Source organism: Mustelus asterias, chromosome 1 (genome assembly GCF_964213995.1).
Source record: "Mustelus asterias chromosome 1, sMusAst1.hap1.1, whole genome shotgun sequence".
Classification (NCBI taxonomy): domain Eukaryota; kingdom Metazoa; phylum Chordata; class Chondrichthyes; order Carcharhiniformes; family Triakidae; genus Mustelus; species Mustelus asterias.
Genome location: NC_135801.1, coordinates 15,592,334 through 15,612,835, shown reverse-complemented (window position 1 = coordinate 15,612,835; position 20,502 = coordinate 15,592,334). Strand labels below are relative to the sequence as shown.

The 20,502-nt window shown below is 45.1% G+C and overlaps 1 protein-coding gene across 1 annotated transcript in view; it reads right to left on the bottom strand.

The window, feature by feature from the left end:
- sh2d4a (SH2 domain containing 4A) overlaps window positions 1-20,502 on the bottom strand; it is a 56,073-nt gene that overhangs the window by 28,700 nt on the left and 6,871 nt on the right. Inside the window, exons 3-5 of the mRNA XM_078209847.1 lie at window positions 9,810-9,969; window positions 5,478-5,634; window positions 1,273-1,420 (exon numbers count right to left, since the gene is read on the bottom strand). Coding sequence (XP_078065973.1) covers window positions 1,273-1,420; window positions 5,478-5,634; window positions 9,810-9,969 — 465 coding nt within the window. The remainder of the gene's footprint in view (window positions 1-1,272; window positions 1,421-5,477; window positions 5,635-9,809; window positions 9,970-20,502) is intronic.

Genomic DNA, 20,502 nt, shown 5'->3' with positions numbered 1-20,502 from the left:
ACATTAACACTGAAGTGAAATTACTGTGAAAATCCCCTCGCCGCCACACTCCGACGCCTGTTTGGGTACATCGAGGGAGAATTTAGCATGGCCAATGCACATCTTTCGGACTGTGGGAGGAAACCGGAGCACCTGAAGGAAACCCACGCAGACACGGGGAGAACGTGCAGACTCCTTACAGAGTGACCCAAGCCGGGAATCGAACCCAGGTCCCTGGTGCTATGAGGCGGCAGTGCTAACCATTGCCACCGTGCTGCCCTGGAGTCCTGGCCAATATTTATCCCTCGTTTAACATCACACAAGCAGATTATCTGGTCATTATATTGTCTGTGGGATCTTACTGTTCACAGATTAGTTTCTTCCATTATCACAATGACTAACCTTCCAGATTAAGGCCATTAGATGTAAAGTTCTATTGGACAGCCTGAGGTTATGAAAGATACAATGCAAAACAAAACAAGTCCCTTTCCAGCATTGGAGGTGGTTCACCATTGGCTGCCAGTGGAATCTTCCGGTCGTGCCAATGTCTATGGTGTTTTGGTTCCTCACCCATCCCGCCACCAGGGAACCCACTGCAGGGGGTGGGGGAAAAAGGGGTTCGCCTTTGGTGGGACCAGAAGATCCCGCTGACAGGAAGGGCCAGAAAATCCCGCCCCAAGTTCTTCCGTGCATTACCTTTACAATTTTAGAGTTTGGGGGCTTTCTTATGACTTTGACTTGTGTCTCTTAAGTAAACAGAAGTAAAAAGTTTTTTTAAAAAGAAGCCATTGTGCAGCAATAAAAATCAACAGCAATTTGGTTCATGAGTCCTGATTGACTTGGGGGTGGCACGGTGGTTAACACTACTGCCTCACAGCACCAGGGAACCGGGTTCGATTCCTGACTTGGGTAATTGTTTGTGTGGTGTTTGAACATTCTCCCCGTGTCTGCGTGGGTTTCCTCCGGATGCTCCGGTTTCCTCCCACAGTCCAAAGATAAGACCATAAGACCATAAGACATAGGAGCGGAAGTAAGGCCATTCGGCCCATCGAGTCCACTCCACCATTCAATCATGGTTGATTTTAGAGTTTGGGGTTAAAGATGTATGGGTTAGGTAGAGTGGCCATGCTAAATTGCCCCTTCATGTCAGGGGGACTAGCTAGGGTAAATGTAAGGGGTTGTGGGGATAGGACCTGGATGGGATTGTAGTCGGTGCAGACTCGAAGGGCCAAATGGCCTCCTTCTGCTCTGTAGGGATTCTACGACTTGGTATGGGCAGCACTTTGTACTTACAGCTCTCGCGCCATTCTGGATCTTCCTTTTCATTTCTCTGCACCATTTCTTGAGCTTCCTTCAAGTTAATGTACAACTGCTGGGTTCTCTCTTCTTCCAGATGCTTGATCTCCTCTTCTTGTCTCCTGCGTTCTTCCTCCTCTTTCCTCTTTGTGAGCAGATAAATTCCATTACTTATTGTGGATGTCCATATAGGAGCAGGAAATAATTCTGACAAACTTTTTTATTCAAATAAATAAAGATTCAGGGTGGTGGAGGGTGAAATGCTCTTGGTGCTATGAAACAGTGCACGATAAAGCAGCAACAACAACACTGTACAATATTATACTAACTAGAACCAAAAACAAGCAAGTGGCATTCACAACGTTTCACAGAATCCCTACAGGACAGGAGGCGGCCATTTAGCCCATCGAGTCTGCACCGACCACAATCCCACCCAGGCCCTATCGTCGTTACCCCACATATTTACCCTGCTAACCCTCCTGACACTAGGGTCAATTTTAGTATGGCCAATCAACCTAACTTGCACATCTTTGGACTGTGGGAAGAAACTGGAGCACCCGGAGGAAACCGGAGCAGACACGGAGGGAATGTGCAAACTCCACACAGTGACCAGAGGTTGGAATTGAACCCGGGTCCCTGGCGCTGTGTGGCAGTAGTGCTAACCACTGTGCCACCGTGCTGCCCATTTAACGCCAATGGTCCAATGACCATTTGCATATCAACTTCAAAGTCTCAGGATCCCTAATTAACTTCATGATTCCATTATTGCCACATTTAAAAACTACTTCTGGCAACCAAAGGACAATTGACTGCTCAGGAAAGTATATAAAGAGTAAGGTGCTGTACAGGAGAATTGGAACGATACAATTGTATAGAGAATTTGCTGGTGTAATTTGACTGAAGGACTTCCACAAGTGCTGAACTGTGGAGGCGAACATTGTGATGTTTAACTTCCAACTAAGAATCCCATTGAGAATTCCTCTCTTTATTAAAGGCCTGAGTGAGGGCGCGATTTCAAAGCCGGCACTTAAAAATGGGCTCGGGCTAGATTTGGGAAAATAATTTAAAAATGAGAACTAAACCCTTCCCTGAGTTTGCAACAGGCCTGTTGCAACATCCTGAATGATACAATCCATATTTCTTCACCCTCATCATGTTCTTGCGCAAAAAATCATATACCCACAATCTTAGATGAAAGCAGCCGCTTGCTTGATTCCCTAAGTAAAGAGACTGCAAGTGGCAATGTTGTAAGAAGTCTCACAACACCAGGTTAAAGTCCAACAGGTTTATTTGGCAGCACTCGCTTTCGGAGTCTCGCTCCTTCTTCAGGTGAGTGAGGACTTGTCTTTATATGCCCTGTTTGTGAACACAAGTCCTCACTCACCTGAAGAAGGAGCTCGAGACTCCGAAAGCTAGTGCTGCCAAATAAACCTGTTGGACTTTAACCTGGTGTTGAGAGACTTCTTACTGTGCCTACCCCAGTCCAATGCCGGCATCTCCACATTGTGTCAATATTTACAGTATCCATGCTGGGGAATATTGACGCACATCATGCATCTCAAACCTCTATACATACAAATTCAAATTTCACAATGCAGACAAACTTCCTTAAAGTTTATATATTAGTCACAAGTAAGGCTTACATTAACACTGCAATGAAGTTACTGTGAAATTCCCCTAGTCGCCACAGTCCGGTGCCTGTTCGGGTCAATGCACCTAACCAGTACATCTTTTAGACTGTGGGAGGAAACCAGAGCACCCAGAGGAAACCCACGCAGACACGGGGAGAATGTGCAGACTCCACACAGACAGTGACCCGAGCCGGGAATCGAACCCAGGTCCCTGCAGCTGCGAGGCAGTACTGCTAACCCACTGTACCACCCATTATATGGAGGGAGCTGAATCAGCCAAGGAGGCAAAAAAAACCGTACCAACAGAAAGGTTACTTCACTAGCAAGTACCAAACATACTGGAGGATTAAATATTCGATAAGATTCAATGAGCAATTGCACCTGGGCTGATGACCATTTTGGGTCTCAAGGTCACCTATGACCTTTCATTCACTTTTGATGCCTGCTGTGTTGTTAATGAGATATTGGGGACAAAACAGCCCGAGATTTTATTTGTTTTCTTACAGCTAGGTTTAAAGTTGTTAAGCAGGATGACCCATGGATTGACAAAATAAAAAAGATCCCTGGCTCTTATCTGGTGAAAGATTAGTGGTTTGGTTGTGTTCAGATAAGCAAAGATACATTCTGGACAAATTTAGGGTAAATAAAAATAGTTTGCAATCTTATCAGGCCAGGACCCCAAAATAAAAATAGACCCAACCCGAATTGCAATGTACTATTAATCTCGTTAGTATAGAATTTCCAGTAAACTAGCTTCACTGAACTAAAATCACAAGAAAAATAGTAAGTGCAAGGTATATCATGTGCAGTTCAGAGCTCTGATCGTTTCGGCCGCACTAAGCCCCACCCACAGCTCGAATGGGACTGGAGATGGCAGAGAGCGTATGGGGCACCTGAAAGCAGATTTCTAAGTCAGATCTGCATTACGCCCAGATTCGGCACTTCGAATGGAAATGGTAAAATCAGGCCCTAAGGGGCAATTTAGCATGGCCAATCAACCTAACCCGCACATCTTTGGACTGTGGGAGGAAACCGGAGCACCCGGAGGAAACTCACGCAGACACAGGGAGAATCTGCAAACTCCACACAGACAGTGACCCAAGCCGGAAATTGAATCTGGGCCCCTGGCGCTGTGAAGTAGCAGTGTTAACCACAGTGCTCCGGTTTCCTCCCACATTCGGAAAGACGTGCTGGTTAGGTGCATTGACCCAAACAGGTGCCGGACTGTGGCGACTAGGGGAATTTCACAGTAACTTCACTGCGGTGTTAATGCAAGCCTTACTTGTGAATAATAAATAAACTTTACAGACAGTAACCCAAGCCGGGAATGGAACCTGGGTCCCTGGCACTGTGAGGCAGCAGTGCTAACCACTGTGCCATCCTATCACTTTTGGGTGATGATTTTAGAATCAAGACTGCAACAGATATTACACAAATTACAAATCCATCAATAAAATTTAAAAAATTGTAATCAGAGTTTCCCTTTGAAATGTAAAAATGTTAACACCCTTGGTTCAAACACGTGCCATTTTCTATATTAATTACACTTTTTGTGACACCCTTCAGAATATCCAGCTTATTGAAGGTGAACTTAAGCATGCTTTGTCCAAATGAAAGCCTGTGTCAGGAGAAAATTTGTTTCAACTCATTCAGTTACTGTTGGAATTGGAAACCTTTGAACCAGGCCTCACTCCCTGTGTGGCCTTCTATAACCAGACCACACAGTTAAAACCAAGCCACAATATCACAACAGAGAATGGGAACCCAGCATCTGATGAACTGAAGTAACATTTCAGCACAGCACTGGGAGATTGATGGGAGCAGCTAAGTGGCTTCATGGAGCCTCTGACTTGACAATCTTAATCAGAACAACAAAGAGAGAAGTGCTTCGACTGTTAAGACTTCCTGACCTCAAGGTAACCCTGAGTGAATCCTACAAGGTGCACAAATGGACTGGGAGGAGGCACCATCTCCTGGGTTTGGGCTGCTGTGTCTCCATGGGGCAAAACAGCCCCAGGTCTGTCTAGGCAAGTTACTCCTACATGAATCAGTATATGTGGAAAAGAAATAGGGAAAGAAGGCAATGCAAGTTACATCCTTGATCCTTGATATTCCAGAGATGGATACATTCTGGCTGGTTTGGGAGTGGACAAAAAGGTTGCTGATTGCATGTGTGTTGTTATCTAGCAGAGAAACTATCAGGCAGAGAGGGGTCTTCCTCCCTGTCCCAACAGTCTTTTCATACCCACTGTCTGTACTTAGTGATGACCATGTCAGACTACTTTTTAATCATAGAAGTGTGTCATTGGTAAGGCCAACATTTGTTGCCCATCCCTAGTTTCCCTCAAGTTGCTGGTGAGCTGCCTCTTGAACTGTCAGGGTCCCTCTGCTGTAGGTACACCCATAGTGCTGTTATGAAAGGAGTTCCAGGATTTAGGCCCAGTGACAGTGAAGGAACGGTAATATTGCTGCAGGTCAGGATGGCGTGAGGGGGAAAAAAGACGGTAGGAGGAAAGAAAATGGACATGGACAGGTAGAAAAGGAGGGGGAGGGGAGGTGACTGCAGTTTACCTTAAGCTCCATTTGGATTCGTTCATCTTCAGTGGCTGCTTTTGTGGCCTGATCTGCTTCAGCTTTCTTTTCAGCCTCTTTCTGTCTCTTGATGCCTCTCTCTCCCATCTTAAGTGAGGTGGAGAATCTTCGAATCAACTCCTTTTCTTTCTCCTTCCTGTCAAACAAAGAGCTTGTTTTAAAAACAGCATGTCCAGTGGAACCTGTTGTTTGGGCACTCAATTGCTTCGCTAACCTGCAAGAGCTCAGCACGAATCTGAGTATTGGATAGTTGGGCCATCAAGGACAGAAAGATCCTACATTCAAATCCAAGTATATTACAGGACAGCTGTTCCAGAAGGTACCATTCCTGGTCTGAGCACTAATAGTTCAGGCAGTGGAAAGACAAGCCATGTCCCTGCTGCCTGACCAGCCATTACTGCACGTGAAGGTCAAGCAAGTACATAATACGAATGCATTACCCCAGAACCAAATCAAACTGGACACCCACGAGGAACAACACACCCACCCCATGAGTTGGCACACATTTGAAGACTGCAACACAGTTCAAGTCAGGTGGACCCTGAAAATAAGCCAGGAATGGGCCTCTGCACACGCACCAGGATACACCTGCCTACAGTCAATGACCCAATTGAAGTTTACAAGGCCAAGGGGTATGGCTAGGAGAAGTAGGCTTTTGTCCCACCCAAGGACATCAGAAACAGCTGACAGTAGCTGGTCTCTGTGGGGGGAGTTTCCTGGCTTCCTTCACCTCAAAGGATTGTTACTTCCCCATGTTTCTGATGTAAAAGGGAGACTTCAAACTGCCCCCAACTCTTTCATCGTCGCCATTCCCAAAATAAACACAATTCTGGATCCCAGATCCAGTCTCTAAAGCGGGCTTGGATCCAATTCACCAGCTTCAGCCAATTACCCCATGTTACTCGTTCAGCACCAAGCAAACGCCGAGGCCCAACTGATGATCGAGAAGCAAAATTCTTCTACCAAGAGAATCTCCATCCCTTAAAGCTGTCCCATATAGGGTCAGGTGGGGACTGTGCCAGCTACAGTCTATCCCTGGAAGCATCAGCACAAGCTGGGGCCTGGTGTACCGTGCCACAGTACTGTTGAGTGCTGTTCCTGCAGGTTCCTCTTGCTCTTTAAACAGGGAGCCAGAGTAACGTTGTGTGGCCTCAGGCAAGCCTCCTAATTGGTTATTTCCTTTTGACAACCAACACCGTTCCAAGAGCTGTTAAAGAATATTGATGCCTAGACATGTAACAACTAGTTTTATAGGACGAATGGAAGGAGAAAATATAAATATGACTTGACAGCTATCAGGACTTGAATTGTCTCAATTTGAATGCCAATCACGGCAAACACTCAAATCAAAAATTCCACTCACATTTTTCCCACTAACATGGCAAAGTCCCATGCACCCAACTTCCAAGAGAACAGCAGAGACACAACTATCCCTCTCCCAACTGCAAATATTGTACACAACTTTGAAAAAAAAATGTATTCATGCAGATCGGACTCAGTCGAGTCTTTTCGCTGCATCACTGGACTGGCTTCCTCACTGCTGATTCTGTTTGGCACTGATAAATATTGCGTGCAGCTCAAGGCCGCAAAAAAAATTGGAGCGAGGGAGATCAGGTCGTAATATTGGGGGGGGGGGGGGGGGGGGGGGGGGGGAATGAGAAAACGGAAGATCATTTTAAAATGCAACATTATTATTTTAAAAAGAAATGACTACAGGGAAAAAATAAAAGTCACACCAGAAAATGCATAACAAGCATTTGAACATGGGAGCAGATATCAAACCAAAAAAAACTTTCCCCCATCCCACTCCCCAAATGTGGTATTCACCAAATACTGTGGACCAGATTGCTATTAAATAAAAAGGTTGAGATGTAACAGTTTCCAAAGACTCAGGACAAAATACACGGATTGGCAACCGCAAAGCCAGTCACCGCAAGTGTTAACCAATTCAATTATTTCACAATCACACACTGGTACCAGTAAAAAACAAAAAACATTGAAGTTAAGCGCTTCGGACTCCTGCTTTCATATCGTCACTCTCTTCCCTTGGAGGATAATGAGAAATATTGGAACAACTTGCTGGCTGATTAACAGTCTGCAGGCCATGGATGTGAACACTCCTTCCATAGCTATCTTTACACTAGCTGATTAAGTGTACACAGGAAGGGAGTGTCTTATGGGCTACCACTACCCAGATAATGGAAGGGTGCAGAGCAGTCACCACAAGAGCCCAGTTGGATATCAACAAACAATTGAAAGCTGCCTGGCTTCAAACTTTCTGGACTTTCTAGACTGGGGCTTGAACCATATACTATCTGACTAAGAAGCAGGAATAGTACCAGTAGGCCAAAGGCTCATACTAGACTTTCAAGGAAGAGCTACAGTGCAATCTGGCAAACCGTGTACACAACTAAAAATAATAATCAAACAATTTTTTAAAAATTCAATTTATAGGATGTAGGCATCACTGGCTAGACCAAAATCCCTAGATGCCCTTAAGGTGGTGGTGAGTTGCCTTCTTGAACTGCTGCAGCCCCAGGGGTGTAGGTACACCCACAGTGCTGTCCACCACCAACCCCCCCTCCATGGCATTGATAGTGGGGGATTCAGTGACAGTAATGCCATAGAAAGTCGCGGAATGATGGTTAGATCCTCTTTTGTTGTGGCTGGTCATTGCCTGGCATTTGTGTGGCTCGAATGTTACTTGCCAGTCTAAGCCTGGATATTGTCCAGATCTTGCTGCATTTCAACATGGATTGCTTCAGTATCTGAGGAGTCGCGAATGGTGCTAAACATCATGCAGTTATCAGCGAACGTCCCAACTTCTGACCTTATGATTGAAGGAAGGTCACTGATGAAGCAGCTGAAGATGGTTGGACCTAGGACACTAGCCCGAGGAACTCCTGCACTGATGCCTTGGATCTGAGATGATTGACCGCCAATCACAACCATCTTCCTTTGTGCCAGGTATGACTCTAACTAGTAGAGGCTCCCCCCCAGATTTCCAATGACTAGTGTTACTCGGGCTCCTTGATGTCACACTTGACCAAATGTTGCCTTGATGTGAAGGGCAGTCACTCTCACCTCACCGTAGAGTGGAACAGCAATTGCATCCTTCATTGCAACAAATACATAATTGGTTTCATATTAATTCTGCAGCGCTAAGTACTGTGGCTCAACAAATGAATGGTTTCAAATCTACAACTGGCCTCAACAGATCAGCAACACAACATTTCTCATCTGTATCTACAAAATCAGAGTTTATTTTGGGGAAATGGGTTCATACAAGAAGAGAAATCTTTTTTGCAAAGCCTCAGGTCTTTGCTGTGCCAAAATCTGAGTAATACAGGACAGATGTTAGAGAATTACAATTATTGACCTGCATCCAGGAATAAACTTGAAAGAATTTGAGTTTGAGATTTTTCATGAAAAAGATGTGCTGGTTAGGTGGATTGGTCATGCTAAATTGCCCCTTCGTGTCAAGGGGATTGGTGGGGTATATTTACACCACCAATCCCACCCAGGCCTTATCCCCATAACCCCGCATATTTGCGGGGTTATGGGGATAAGGCCTGGGTGGGATTGCTGTTGGTGCAGGCTCGATAGGCCGAATGGCCTCCTTCTGCACTGTAGGGATTCGTTAGGGCAATATGAAAGTCGGGACTAAAACACCAATTGGTTCTTGCACCAAGTTATTTTTCCTCTTCCATGCTCTTCTCTTAGTTTTTCCAAACTTTGCACCATTACCCAACTTAGACAGCAGGGATGCAGCCCAGACAGTGGGAATATCGAAGATCGGGGCTCTAAATGACCCAGTCGTATATCTTATCCGTCAGGAGAAGGATGTTCTCTCAACACTCCACACCCACTGCTCAATAACACAAGTTGGCCAGTCCTAGCAATAGTAACTCACTGTGCATCAATAAATCAAACTGTTGTCTTACGGGACAACTGTCAGTATTACATTTCAGTTAGTTGCCCTTAGATGTAGATGTTCTATCCCTCTTGTGAAATACTTTTCATTAACCAGAGGTTAGCAGACTAAATCCACCCAGATTGATGTGGATTTTGCATATTAATCACCGTTTTAAAAGTCTGAGACTTGAAATGTGGAGGTTTAGTTTCCATCTTAGCCAAAATCACCATGAACATGGGAGGATTTCTGACATACAAAAGACCAGTCGAGACTCTACTATATTTTGTCCTTTGAGGACAGTTCGAAAAGATCCTTCTGGCACAGGTTTAATTCTAGTCACAAAGGGCTTTGAATAAGGTTGTTGTTCTAGAAAGGGACATGGGAATACTTCATACCTCAGTTCTCCAGCCTCTTTTTGAGCTTGTTGTCTTGCTCTGTCTGCAATTATTTCATCGCAAATCTGGTCGTAGGGTTTGTCGCCAGGGCCCTCACCCATCACCCAGACCCACACGTCATTGTCCGCTGCCAGCAACCAGTTCACTGATTTCCCATTCCCTGCAAACGAAAGAGAGCTTGAAGGCCATTTTAAACATTCGCTAAAGGAAAGCAGAGAATTGTGCATCAAGGTCTTTCACAGCGCCATTTCTCAAATACTACAGCTGAGAGTAGTATACCAATGCAGGACATGCTAAGCTTACCAATGTACCAGTGCATGGCATATGCCAATGTGTTGGATGGGCCTGTCACAAAGTGTACCGACACACTGGGTTTAGCTGCTCAGTTTGAAGTGGCAAGAGATAACGTGGGGGTTAGGAAGGGGTGGTATTGGGAAATGAGCCACTCAGCATTGCAGGACACATTTTCTCCACTAGCCTGTAACCCTCAAGTTTCTCCCCAATCCCAGTTACCACAATCCCGTTTTCATTTTTCCTTTCAGGTGGGAGGTGTGACAGGGGCAAGGCCTGAGGGGTGCTGTAGGCTGACTTCGATGATGGAGGTGGTGTGGAAAATATGATGTGCAATCAGTCCTTGGTACCTCCCACCCCCAAACAAGGACTTGCCAACCAGAACCATCCAAAAAAAAAATCAAGCAATGTTCTAACTTGGTAATTGCTCCCAGGTATTTGCTAGTTCGAACAGTTAATGGTTGTCTCAATGCTTTCCATTAAAACTGTTTGCCACGAGTGCACAATAAAGCTTTTATTCCCCACCTTAGGATTTCCCTTGATGAATAGCAGCGACATCATCTGATCTTAGATGAATTCACATTACAGATTTTGGAAAATCATCCCATTGTAAACAGATCTTGGTGAAAGAGGCATCTATACCGATGCCTCAAAATACCCCTTTGAAAGTTTAATGAAAAGGTTTCCTTCTGCAGAGTTCTATCTTCCCTGCCTCTCCTGGCGATAGCAAATTGAGTAACAGATTTAACAACACCAGGTTAAAGTCCAACAGGTTTATTTGGTAGCAAATACCATTAGCTTTCAGAGCGCTGCTCCTTCGTCAGATGGAGTGGAAATCTGCTCTCAAACAGGGCACAGAGACACAAGATCAAGTTACAGAATACTGATTAGAATGCAAACAACCAACCAGTTCTAAGAAAGCTGGTTGGCTGTAGACATTTGCATTCTAATCAGTATTCTGTAACTTGATTTTGTATCTCTGTGCCCTGTTTGAGAGCAGATTCCCACTCCATCTGACGAAGGAGCAGCGCTCCGAAAGCTAATGGTATTTGCTACCAAATAAACCTGTTGGACTTTAACCTGGTGTTGTTAAATCTGTTCCTGTGTTTACCCCAGTCCAACGCCGGCATCTCCACATAATAGCAAATTGCACAGGCGTTATGGTTTCAGACCACCAACAACCTGTCAAAGTCCCCAAAGCCCACCAATGCCTCTACTTTCTCAGAAGATGAAGGAAATTTGGCATGTCAGCTACGACTCTCACCAACTTTTACAGATGCATAATAGAAAGCATTCTTTCTGGTTGTATCACAGCTTGGTATGGCTCCTGCTCTGACTAAGACTGCAGGGAACTACAAAAGATCATGAATGTAGCCCAATCCATCACGCAAACCAGCCTCCCATCCATTGACTCTGTCTACGCTTCCCGCTGCCTTGGCAAAGCAGCCAGCATAATTAAGGACCCTACGCATTCCGGACATACCCTCTTCCATTTTCTTTCATCAGGAAAAAGATACGAAAGTCTGAAGTCACGTGCCAACCGACTCAAGAACAGCTTCTTCCCTGCTGCCATCAGACTTTTGAATGGACCTACCTCGCACTAAGTTGATCTTCCTCTACACCCTAGCTATGACTGTAACACTACATTCTGCACTGTCTCCTTTCCTTCTCTATGAACGGTATGCTTTGCCTGTATAGCACGCAAGAAACAATACTTCTCACCTGAATACTAATACATATGACAGTAATAAATCAAGTCAAATTCCTGCACCAGCAAAGCCCCCCCAAATGTCACAACATTTACACCCGATATCATCCCCCCACCGTGCGAGGGTTGAAGAATAGTCAACTGGAATCGAGCTGCCATTTTGTGCTCGCCATGGCTCAGTGCCGAGCTCACTCGCCTCGGTGTCAGAAGGTCCAGAGTTCAAGTCACACTCCAGAGGCTTGAGTACAAAATCAATGCTGATTTTCTCGTGAAGCACTAAGGGAGTGATGCACCATCAGGGATGCCATCCTTCAAATGTCATGGAACTAGTTTGATGATGAGCAGAGGAGGTTCACTTGATATCCTGATAAGAATTTCACAAAACAGAAACAGACATTTTGACCCAACCAGTCTCTGCTCCACATCTTACTTCATCTCATTGAATACAGGAGTTGGAATGTCTTGTTGAAGTTGTACAAGACATTAGTAAGGCCACATTTGGAATACTGTGTCCAGTTCTGGTCACCCTTTTAAAGAAAGGATATTATTAAACTAGAAAGAGTGCAGAAAAGATTTACTAGGATGCTACCGGGACTTGATGGTTTGAGTTATAAAGAGAGGCTGCATAGACTGGGAGCGTAGGAGGCTTAGAGTGATCTTATCAAGGTCTATAAAATAATGAAGGCATAGATAAGGTAGAATAAGATAGCCAACATCTTTTCCCAAAGGTCGGGGAGTCTAAAACTAGAGGGCAAAGGTTAAGCTGAGAGGGGAGAGATGCAAAAGGGTCCAGAAGGGCAATTTTTTCACACAGAGGATGGTGAGTGTCTGGAACAAGCTGCCACAGGCAGTAGTAGAGGCAGGTACAATTTTGTCTTTTAAAAAGCATTTAGACAGTTACATGGGTAAGATAGGTATAGAGGGATATGGGCCAAATGCAGGCAATTGGGACTAGATTAGTGGTAAAAACTGGGCAGCATGGACAAGTTGGGCCGAAGGGCCTGTTGCCATGCTATAAACCTCTATGACCTGATCAACATACCCTTCTCCCTCATGTACTTACATTTTTACCTTCAATGGATCCATGTTATTTGTCTCAACACATTCCACATTTTAGTACGATCACAAACCTACTTAAACAAAACTCACCAGCAATGATTGAATGGTGGAGCAGACTCGATGGGCCAAATGGCCTAATTCTACTCCTATTTCTTACATTCCATGACCTATCTGGTGAGTGCACCAGACAAACAAAATGGACCCTGGTTCTTTCTCTTGTAGATTGGCAGCTGATTCTAGACGCCTGGCTCCAACATAAAGTCAGGATGATCAATTCTCGTGATAAAATAAAAACTTGTTCATCATACTGGAAGCGTCTTGAACATAGAACATAGAACAGTATAGCACAGAACAGGCCCTTCGGCCCACAATGTTGTGCCGAGCTTTATCTGAAACCAAGATCAAGCTATCCCACTCCCTATCATCATTCTTTTCCTCAATCATCTTGCTTCCGTGTGCGATTATGATCTCCAGCCCTCGCAACCGAATGCTCTCTTTGCCATACTTCATTGCTCCTTCTGGGTGGGGTGACCCATAATAACCCTGTCACGGGTTTCTTGAAGAACATAGATGGTGTGACAAAGATCTGGACCTCATCCAATGGGAGAAGCACAATATTGAGCCCAACCTCAATGATCTGGGAACAAACGAATAAGAGTAGGCCCTTCAGCCTCTAAAGTCTGCTTCAGCACTCAATTAGATCGTGACTGATGTAAACATCAAATCCATTCAGCCATCCTAGTTCCACATTTGATATCCCAAGTGAACAAAAATCTATCAGTCTTTGAATTCCCTAACCTGTTATAGAGTCAGAGGTTTACAGCATGCAAACAGGTCCTTCGGCCCAACTTGTCCATGCCACCTTTTTTTTCAAAAAGCCACTAAGCTAGTCCCAATTGCCCACATTTGGCCCATATCCCTCTATACCCATCTTACCTATGTAACTGTCCAAATGCTTTTTAAAAGACAAAATTGTCCCTGCCTCTAGCGGCTTGTTCCACACACTCACCACCCTCTGGGCGAAAACAATTGCCCCTCTGGACGCTTTTGTATCTCTCCCCTCTCACCTTAAACCTACGCCCTCTAGTTTTAGACTCCCCTACCTTTGGGAAAAGATGTTGATTATCTAGCTTAAGTGTTCCCCTCATTATTTTATAGACTTTTAAGTGGAGACAACTTTAGATTTTTACTAGACAACTTTAATCCTTCCGGACATTATTGCACTGCTATTTTTGGGAACTTGTTGGGTGGAATTCTGCCGTGCTGCCCACCATGGAAATCGTAGCGGGCGGGACACGGACCATGAAAAGGTCTGTTGACCTCAGGCAGGATTTTCCGGACTTGGGGCGAGCGCGGGGGAAAATCCTAGTGGTTGTGTACAAATTGCCTGCTGTGTTCACTGTAGTGCCTTCACTGCAAAAGTGATTAAATGGCTGTAAAATGCTTTGAGACCTGCCGAAGTCATGAATGGCGCCATTGAAATTCAAGTATTTTCTTTCCTTTAATCTCTCATCCACCAAAATTTGAGGCCTGCCTGAAATCGGTTAGCTCAGCATTGTTGACTTAAACCTAGCATCGACATGGTTCACCCACATCAGGTGTTGGGCTGGCATACTTAGCCAAGGCCAATGAATGCCTCACTTGTCCCCCTCTCTGATATTTTCACACTCTTCTGGGCAAATGGAAAAATCGCATAGCGCTGTACCACAAGTCTCTGTGCAACATCAGTTCCTGATTACACGCTGGGTTAAGCAGCACTATGTAAACCATACACAAAAAATGATAGCTTTGGCAGAGAAGACAAACTCCCTCTTTACAGCTTCCTTCCCATCAGAGGGAGAGAGCTAGAGGTTCAATAGTTGATACTTATTTTGACAAACCAATAGCAACAGCTCTACCCCTCAAGCCTTTGCATTTTCTGTAGCTTAATTTTCCAAGGAAACGCATGTTTGTCCAAGCATACACATCACATAAAAGTTTCCAATCACTAAACCTTCATCCTGTTTACTTCCCCTCCTGACTCTAAAAAGGGCTAACTATGGAATTACTATACGTTCAAAGCTTTGCCTGAGATACCAATCGGTATCAAATCATGCCGTTGAACTAAGTCTCTTTTCCCCCCCCCCCACCCCGCCAGTGCTATACTTGGGAGGTCTGATTAGGACGTTTCAGGCCAAAGCTAAACCAGAATTTTTTTTAAATGACAAAACATTTCAAAATTACTGTATGGTAGTTGAAGGCAACGGATTTGCAAAACCTTGCGGGAAGAGTAAAGGAGTGGGACTAACCAGGTAACTACATACAGACAGATTTATATTTTCTGCCAATTAAGTGGTCACCGTTGTAAACACAGCAAAGTGCCCACAGCAAACTCCCACAGACAGCAGCATGATGGCGGCCAGATCCAGCCTCCGGTCACTGTCTGTGTGCAGTTTGTATGTTTTTCCCATGTCTGCGTGGGTTTCCTCCCATAGTCTGAAGATGAGCAGGTTAGGTGGATTGGCCATGATAATCCCCCTGACACTGAGGGAGAATTTAACAAAGTAAGTCGTGAGGTTATGGGAACAGGGCCTGGGTGGGATTGTTAGCAGAGCAGGCTCGATGGGCCGAGCAGCCTCTTTCTGCACTGCAGAGATTCTATTATGATCTGTTTAAGTGATGTTGATTGAGGGGTAAATATCGACGTGGGGAGTATTCCCCTGCTATTCTTCAAACCAGTGCCACGGGATCTGTTACAACCACCCAGACAGACAGTTGGGGTCTCAGGCTGGCATCTCTTCTAAAAGAAGGCATCCCTCACACTGCAGACTTTCTGCAGCACTGCACTAGAGCAGTGGCCTTAATTTTGGTGCTTTAAGCCATAGGGTTTGACTTGAACAGAGAAACTTGTGACTCAGAAGTGTGTGCGCTATCAACTGGGCCACAACAGATGCACATGTGAATGGACTGCTTCAGTGTTTTACGATATTATAGTTGCTGTATATGCCAATACATAGGCACTCTACTTATAACATGACTCCTTTCTCAAAGACACAACCCTACAGTCAACAGGACTGAGCTCAAAATTCTTATTTGATCCCCACTAAAGCATTTCCTCTTTGTTTTGTCAAATCAAACAGCTTCCATTCATTTTTAGATCTGGTTTGTCCTTCACTTCATGGGAATACAATCTCTTCCCTCCCAATTACAGTCTGGGCTTCATGGATTCGAATTCTGATCTCCAGTGTCTACATTCTGCCTGGTTAAACTCAGTTCTCAAAATTTACACAAAAAAAAAAGAACGCTGGAAGAACTTGGCAGGTCAGACAACATCTGGGGAGAGAATGAGTTAATGGGGTGAATTTTACCATCCCGCCTGCCACGGGATTTGGAGCGGGCGAGGGGGTGGAAAGGTTCGTTGGCCTCAGGCAGAATTTTCCAGTTTCTGGGCGAGCCAGGTCAGAGAATCCCGCCCAATGTTTCAGATGGAGATGACCAATCATCATAACACTTCACAAAATCCCTACAGTGCAGAAGGAGGCCATTTGGCCCATTGAATCTGCACTGACTCTCTGACAGAGCATCTTACCCAGGCCCACCCATCCCTATCCTCGTAACCCCACGCATTCACCCCGCTAAGCCCTCTAACCTATAAATCTTTGGATACTAAGGGGCAATTTAGCATGGCCAATCCAGCTAACCTGCAAATCTTGGTGTGGGAGGAAACCGGAGCACCCGGAGGAAACCCACGCAGACACGGGGAGAAAGTGCAAACTCCACAGACAGTGACCCGAGGCTGGAATTGAACCCGGGTCCCAGGCGCTGTGAGGCAGCTATGCTAACCACCGTGCCACAATGCCATCCTTCTTTGCTTTCATTTCAGATTTCCAGCATTAGCACATTAAGCTTTTATATTAGGTGTTCGAAATCAGCAGTTGGGAACACCAAGTGAAAAGAAAATAGAAAGCAAGATTCACCCCAGCATTGGAACAGAGCATTTTTAAAACATGCATTTGCTCCAAAGGCACTCGTACTGAACAGGAGAAAGAAGAATTCTGTCCACCCGCAGCAGGCACACCGAGGCGAAACATGGTTCTGGTTAGTCAATTCAATTCAGAAATTCTTGGTGCAGAGCAATGGTGGATAAGAATTTGGTGCCACTCTTCCAGAACTGTACAAGGCACCTTGCCTCCAAACACCAGCCTGCTGCCATCCTCGATAACAAGGCACATTCTGCAAAGACGATACAGAACTGAAATGTTACACCAAGCAGGGAAGGCTGAACGGACTGGGCTCTTTCCTTTGGAAAAAAGGTGGCTGGGGTGACCTGTCGTAAGTCTTCAAGATTATGAAAGGACGCGATACTGTAGATGGAGGGAACGTCAGCAGAGATGGAACCAGAACTAGCGCCCATAAATATAAGACACTAATGAACTCCAAGGAATTCAGGAGAAAATCCTTACCTAGACAGTGATTAGAGTGCACATCTTACTACCACAAGGGGTAGCTGAGGTGAATAGGATAGATGCATTTAAGGGGAAGCTTTTGTTTTATTCATTTCATAGGACAAGGGTGTTGCTGGCTGGCCAGTATTTATTGCCCATCCCTAGTTGCCCTTGGAGGGCAGTTGAGTGTCAACCACATTGCTGTGGCTCTGGAGTTACATGTAGGTCAGACCAGGCAAGGATGGCAGATTTCTTTCCCTAAGGGGCATTAATGAACCAGATGGGTTTTTCCAACAATCAACAATAGTTTTACGGTCATGAGTAGATTCTTAATTCTAGTTTTTTTTAAATTGAATTTTATTGAATTTAAATTCCACCATCTGCTGGGTCACCAGAACATTAGCTGGGTTTCTGGATTAATAGTCTAACGATAGTACCACTCGGCCATCGCCTCCTCCTAGAGCTAAATAAACATGAGGGAGATGGAAATAGAAAGAATAATGTGCAGATAAGATTAAATGGAAGAAGTGGGAGGAGATTCATGTGGAACATAAATATTGGCAAAAATCAGTTGGGGGTGAAGCGCATGTACCCCACACCAAAACAGGTCATACAAGTGAAAGACAGCTCAAGTAAGATGAATATCGGGAGGGGGAATAGCAGGAGAGTCACTTATTAGATATCACAATTCTCAAAAGAATAGGGTACCAATTAGAATGAGTCAATTAGAATGTGCAGGTGCACTGTCTGATTCACAATCTGTGTAGAAACAACTCAGTAAGGAGAGATACCGTGAGCAAGGATAAACCAACTCTCTACTTTTAACCCAAAATCACTGGGTTATACACCTATAAATACAGTACAGTGTTTATTTTTTGCTTTACCTTTAAGAAGAGGTTAAACTTTTGAAGGAATATGTTGGAAACAAAAGGCAAGGGGATCCAATAAAGCATAATTAATTTGGGTCTGGGTGACCAGTGTACTTGCACATTTTTTAACCTCAAAGGCCTGGGTTTAAATCAAGCCCAGATCAGTGGAGTGAAGCCATACTCCCCACTGCCTAAATTAGCAAAAGAATGATTCAAATATTGATTTGCATCTGCCTATCATTCTGTTGATTTAGTGCGAGCAATATTTTTGTTCAGATGCTGAATGTGAACAGGAACCAGGATATTAGCTTCAAGAAGTTACAAAATTAGCATTAAAACCAGCCAGTGCTTGAAATTCAAGAAAAGTATCTTCAATTCCCTCAGTGCCGTCTGACTCTGCGATTCCTCCCAATCTTCAAATGTACAAATGTTCACCTCCCACACAGGAGACACTTCCCCCAGGTACCCGAATCATTACCTGGAGTAATTTGCCTACAAAATGAGGCACTATTCTGGTTTATTTTTCCCTTTGACAGCCGAGATCAATTTTGCAATTCTATTAGAGGCATCACAATGACCCCAACAAGCATTTGGAGTTCATTGAAGGCCCTTCCCTTCCACAGAACGGGTTTGAACCTGTCACCACCCCAAAAGGCGCAGAGCGAGATAGTGTGGCTGCTGAGGTTCCCATTCGTGAGATTTGCTCTCCAGGGGATGTGAGGCGAATCCCACAACAGCTCATTATTGCTCCCATTCCAATTCTACACCATGAACATTGTTCAGACATCTATGCTCAAAGGTGACCTTTAGGTGGGGCGCAGTATCTGAAGTACTTTAATCTTAGTCAGGCTATCATGCTGCTAAAAACAGCAAAAATTTACACAACATATAAATTTTATAAATAAATTATACAAAGCCTTTAAAGTAGAAAAAGTCTCATGGTGCTTCACAGGGGCTAATCAAATACAAATTGCCATGGGGCAGCACAATGGTTGGCACTGCTACCTCTCAGCGCCAGGGACCCGGGTTCACTTCCGGCCTCGAGTGACTGTTTGCGTGAAGTTTGCACGCTCTCCGTAGGTTCCCTCTGGGTGCTCCGGTTTCCTACCAAAGATGTGCGGGTTAGGTGGATTGGCCATGCTAAATTGCCCCTTAGTGTCTCAGGATGTGTAGGTTAGATGGATTAGCCATTGGAAACGTATGGGGATAGGACAGGGAAGGCGGCCTGGGTCAGATATTCTGTCAGAGAGTCTGCAGTCGGTGCAGACTTGATGGGCCGAATGGCCTCTTCTGCATTGGCAGGATTCTATAAATGAGGAGGAGAGGGATTTCGTTAAAGAAATGGGTTTTAAGGAGCAACCAAGTGGTTAAGGGAGGGAATTCCAGAATGTAGAATCCCTACGGTACAGAAGGAGGCCATTCGGCCCATCGAGTCTGTATCGGCCATAATCCCACCCAGGCCCTAGTCTCGTAACCCTCATTTACCCTGCTAATCCCCCGATACGAGGGGCAATTTAGCCAATGAATCTAACTCGCACATCTTTGGAGTGTGGGAGGAAACCCACGCAGACATGGGGAGAATGTGCAAACTCCACACAGTGACCTGAGGCTGGAATTGAACCTAGGTCCCTGGTGCCGTGAGACAGCAGTGCTAACCACCATGCCATTCACAGAAAAAAAAGTAGAGGGTTGAAGACACAGCCACCAATAGTTGGGCGAAGGGAAAGTGATGCAGAAGAAGCCATCGTTGGAGGATTGAGAGCTGTGTGTGTGTGGTGGTGGTGGTGGTGGTGGGGGGGGGAGAAGATGGAGGTGGGAGGAGTGGGGTTACTGTGATAGGGAGAGGCGGAGCCACAAACATGAGGATGAGAACTTTAAATTGGAGATGGCAGCTGAGTGGGAGCGAATACAGGTCAGTGAGTTCAGAGACGCAGCGCGAGCTGGGCTTGTGATAGGATACAGATGTTAGGTTATCAATTGTAAGCAGGTGGAGAGTATGACTTGAGCAGATGTGGAAAGACAATTACTGAAAATAGGATGGAGTTAAGTTAGGAGGCGTATGCATGTCACTGGAGTGCCAGACCAAGGAAAGATTGGGCTCCAATTATATCCTTTGACTGTTGGCTTTCTGGAATATTACAACATGCAGCAACAATTAGGGGTGACTCAGTGGTTAGCACTGCTGCCTCTCAGTGCCAGGGACCCGGATTCAATTCCGGCCTTGGGTCACTGTCCGTGTGTAGTTTGCACCTTCTCCCCATGTCTGCGTGGGTTTCCTCCGGGTGATCCAGTTTCCTCCCACAGTCCAAAGACGTGTCAGTTAGGTTGATTGGCCATGCTAA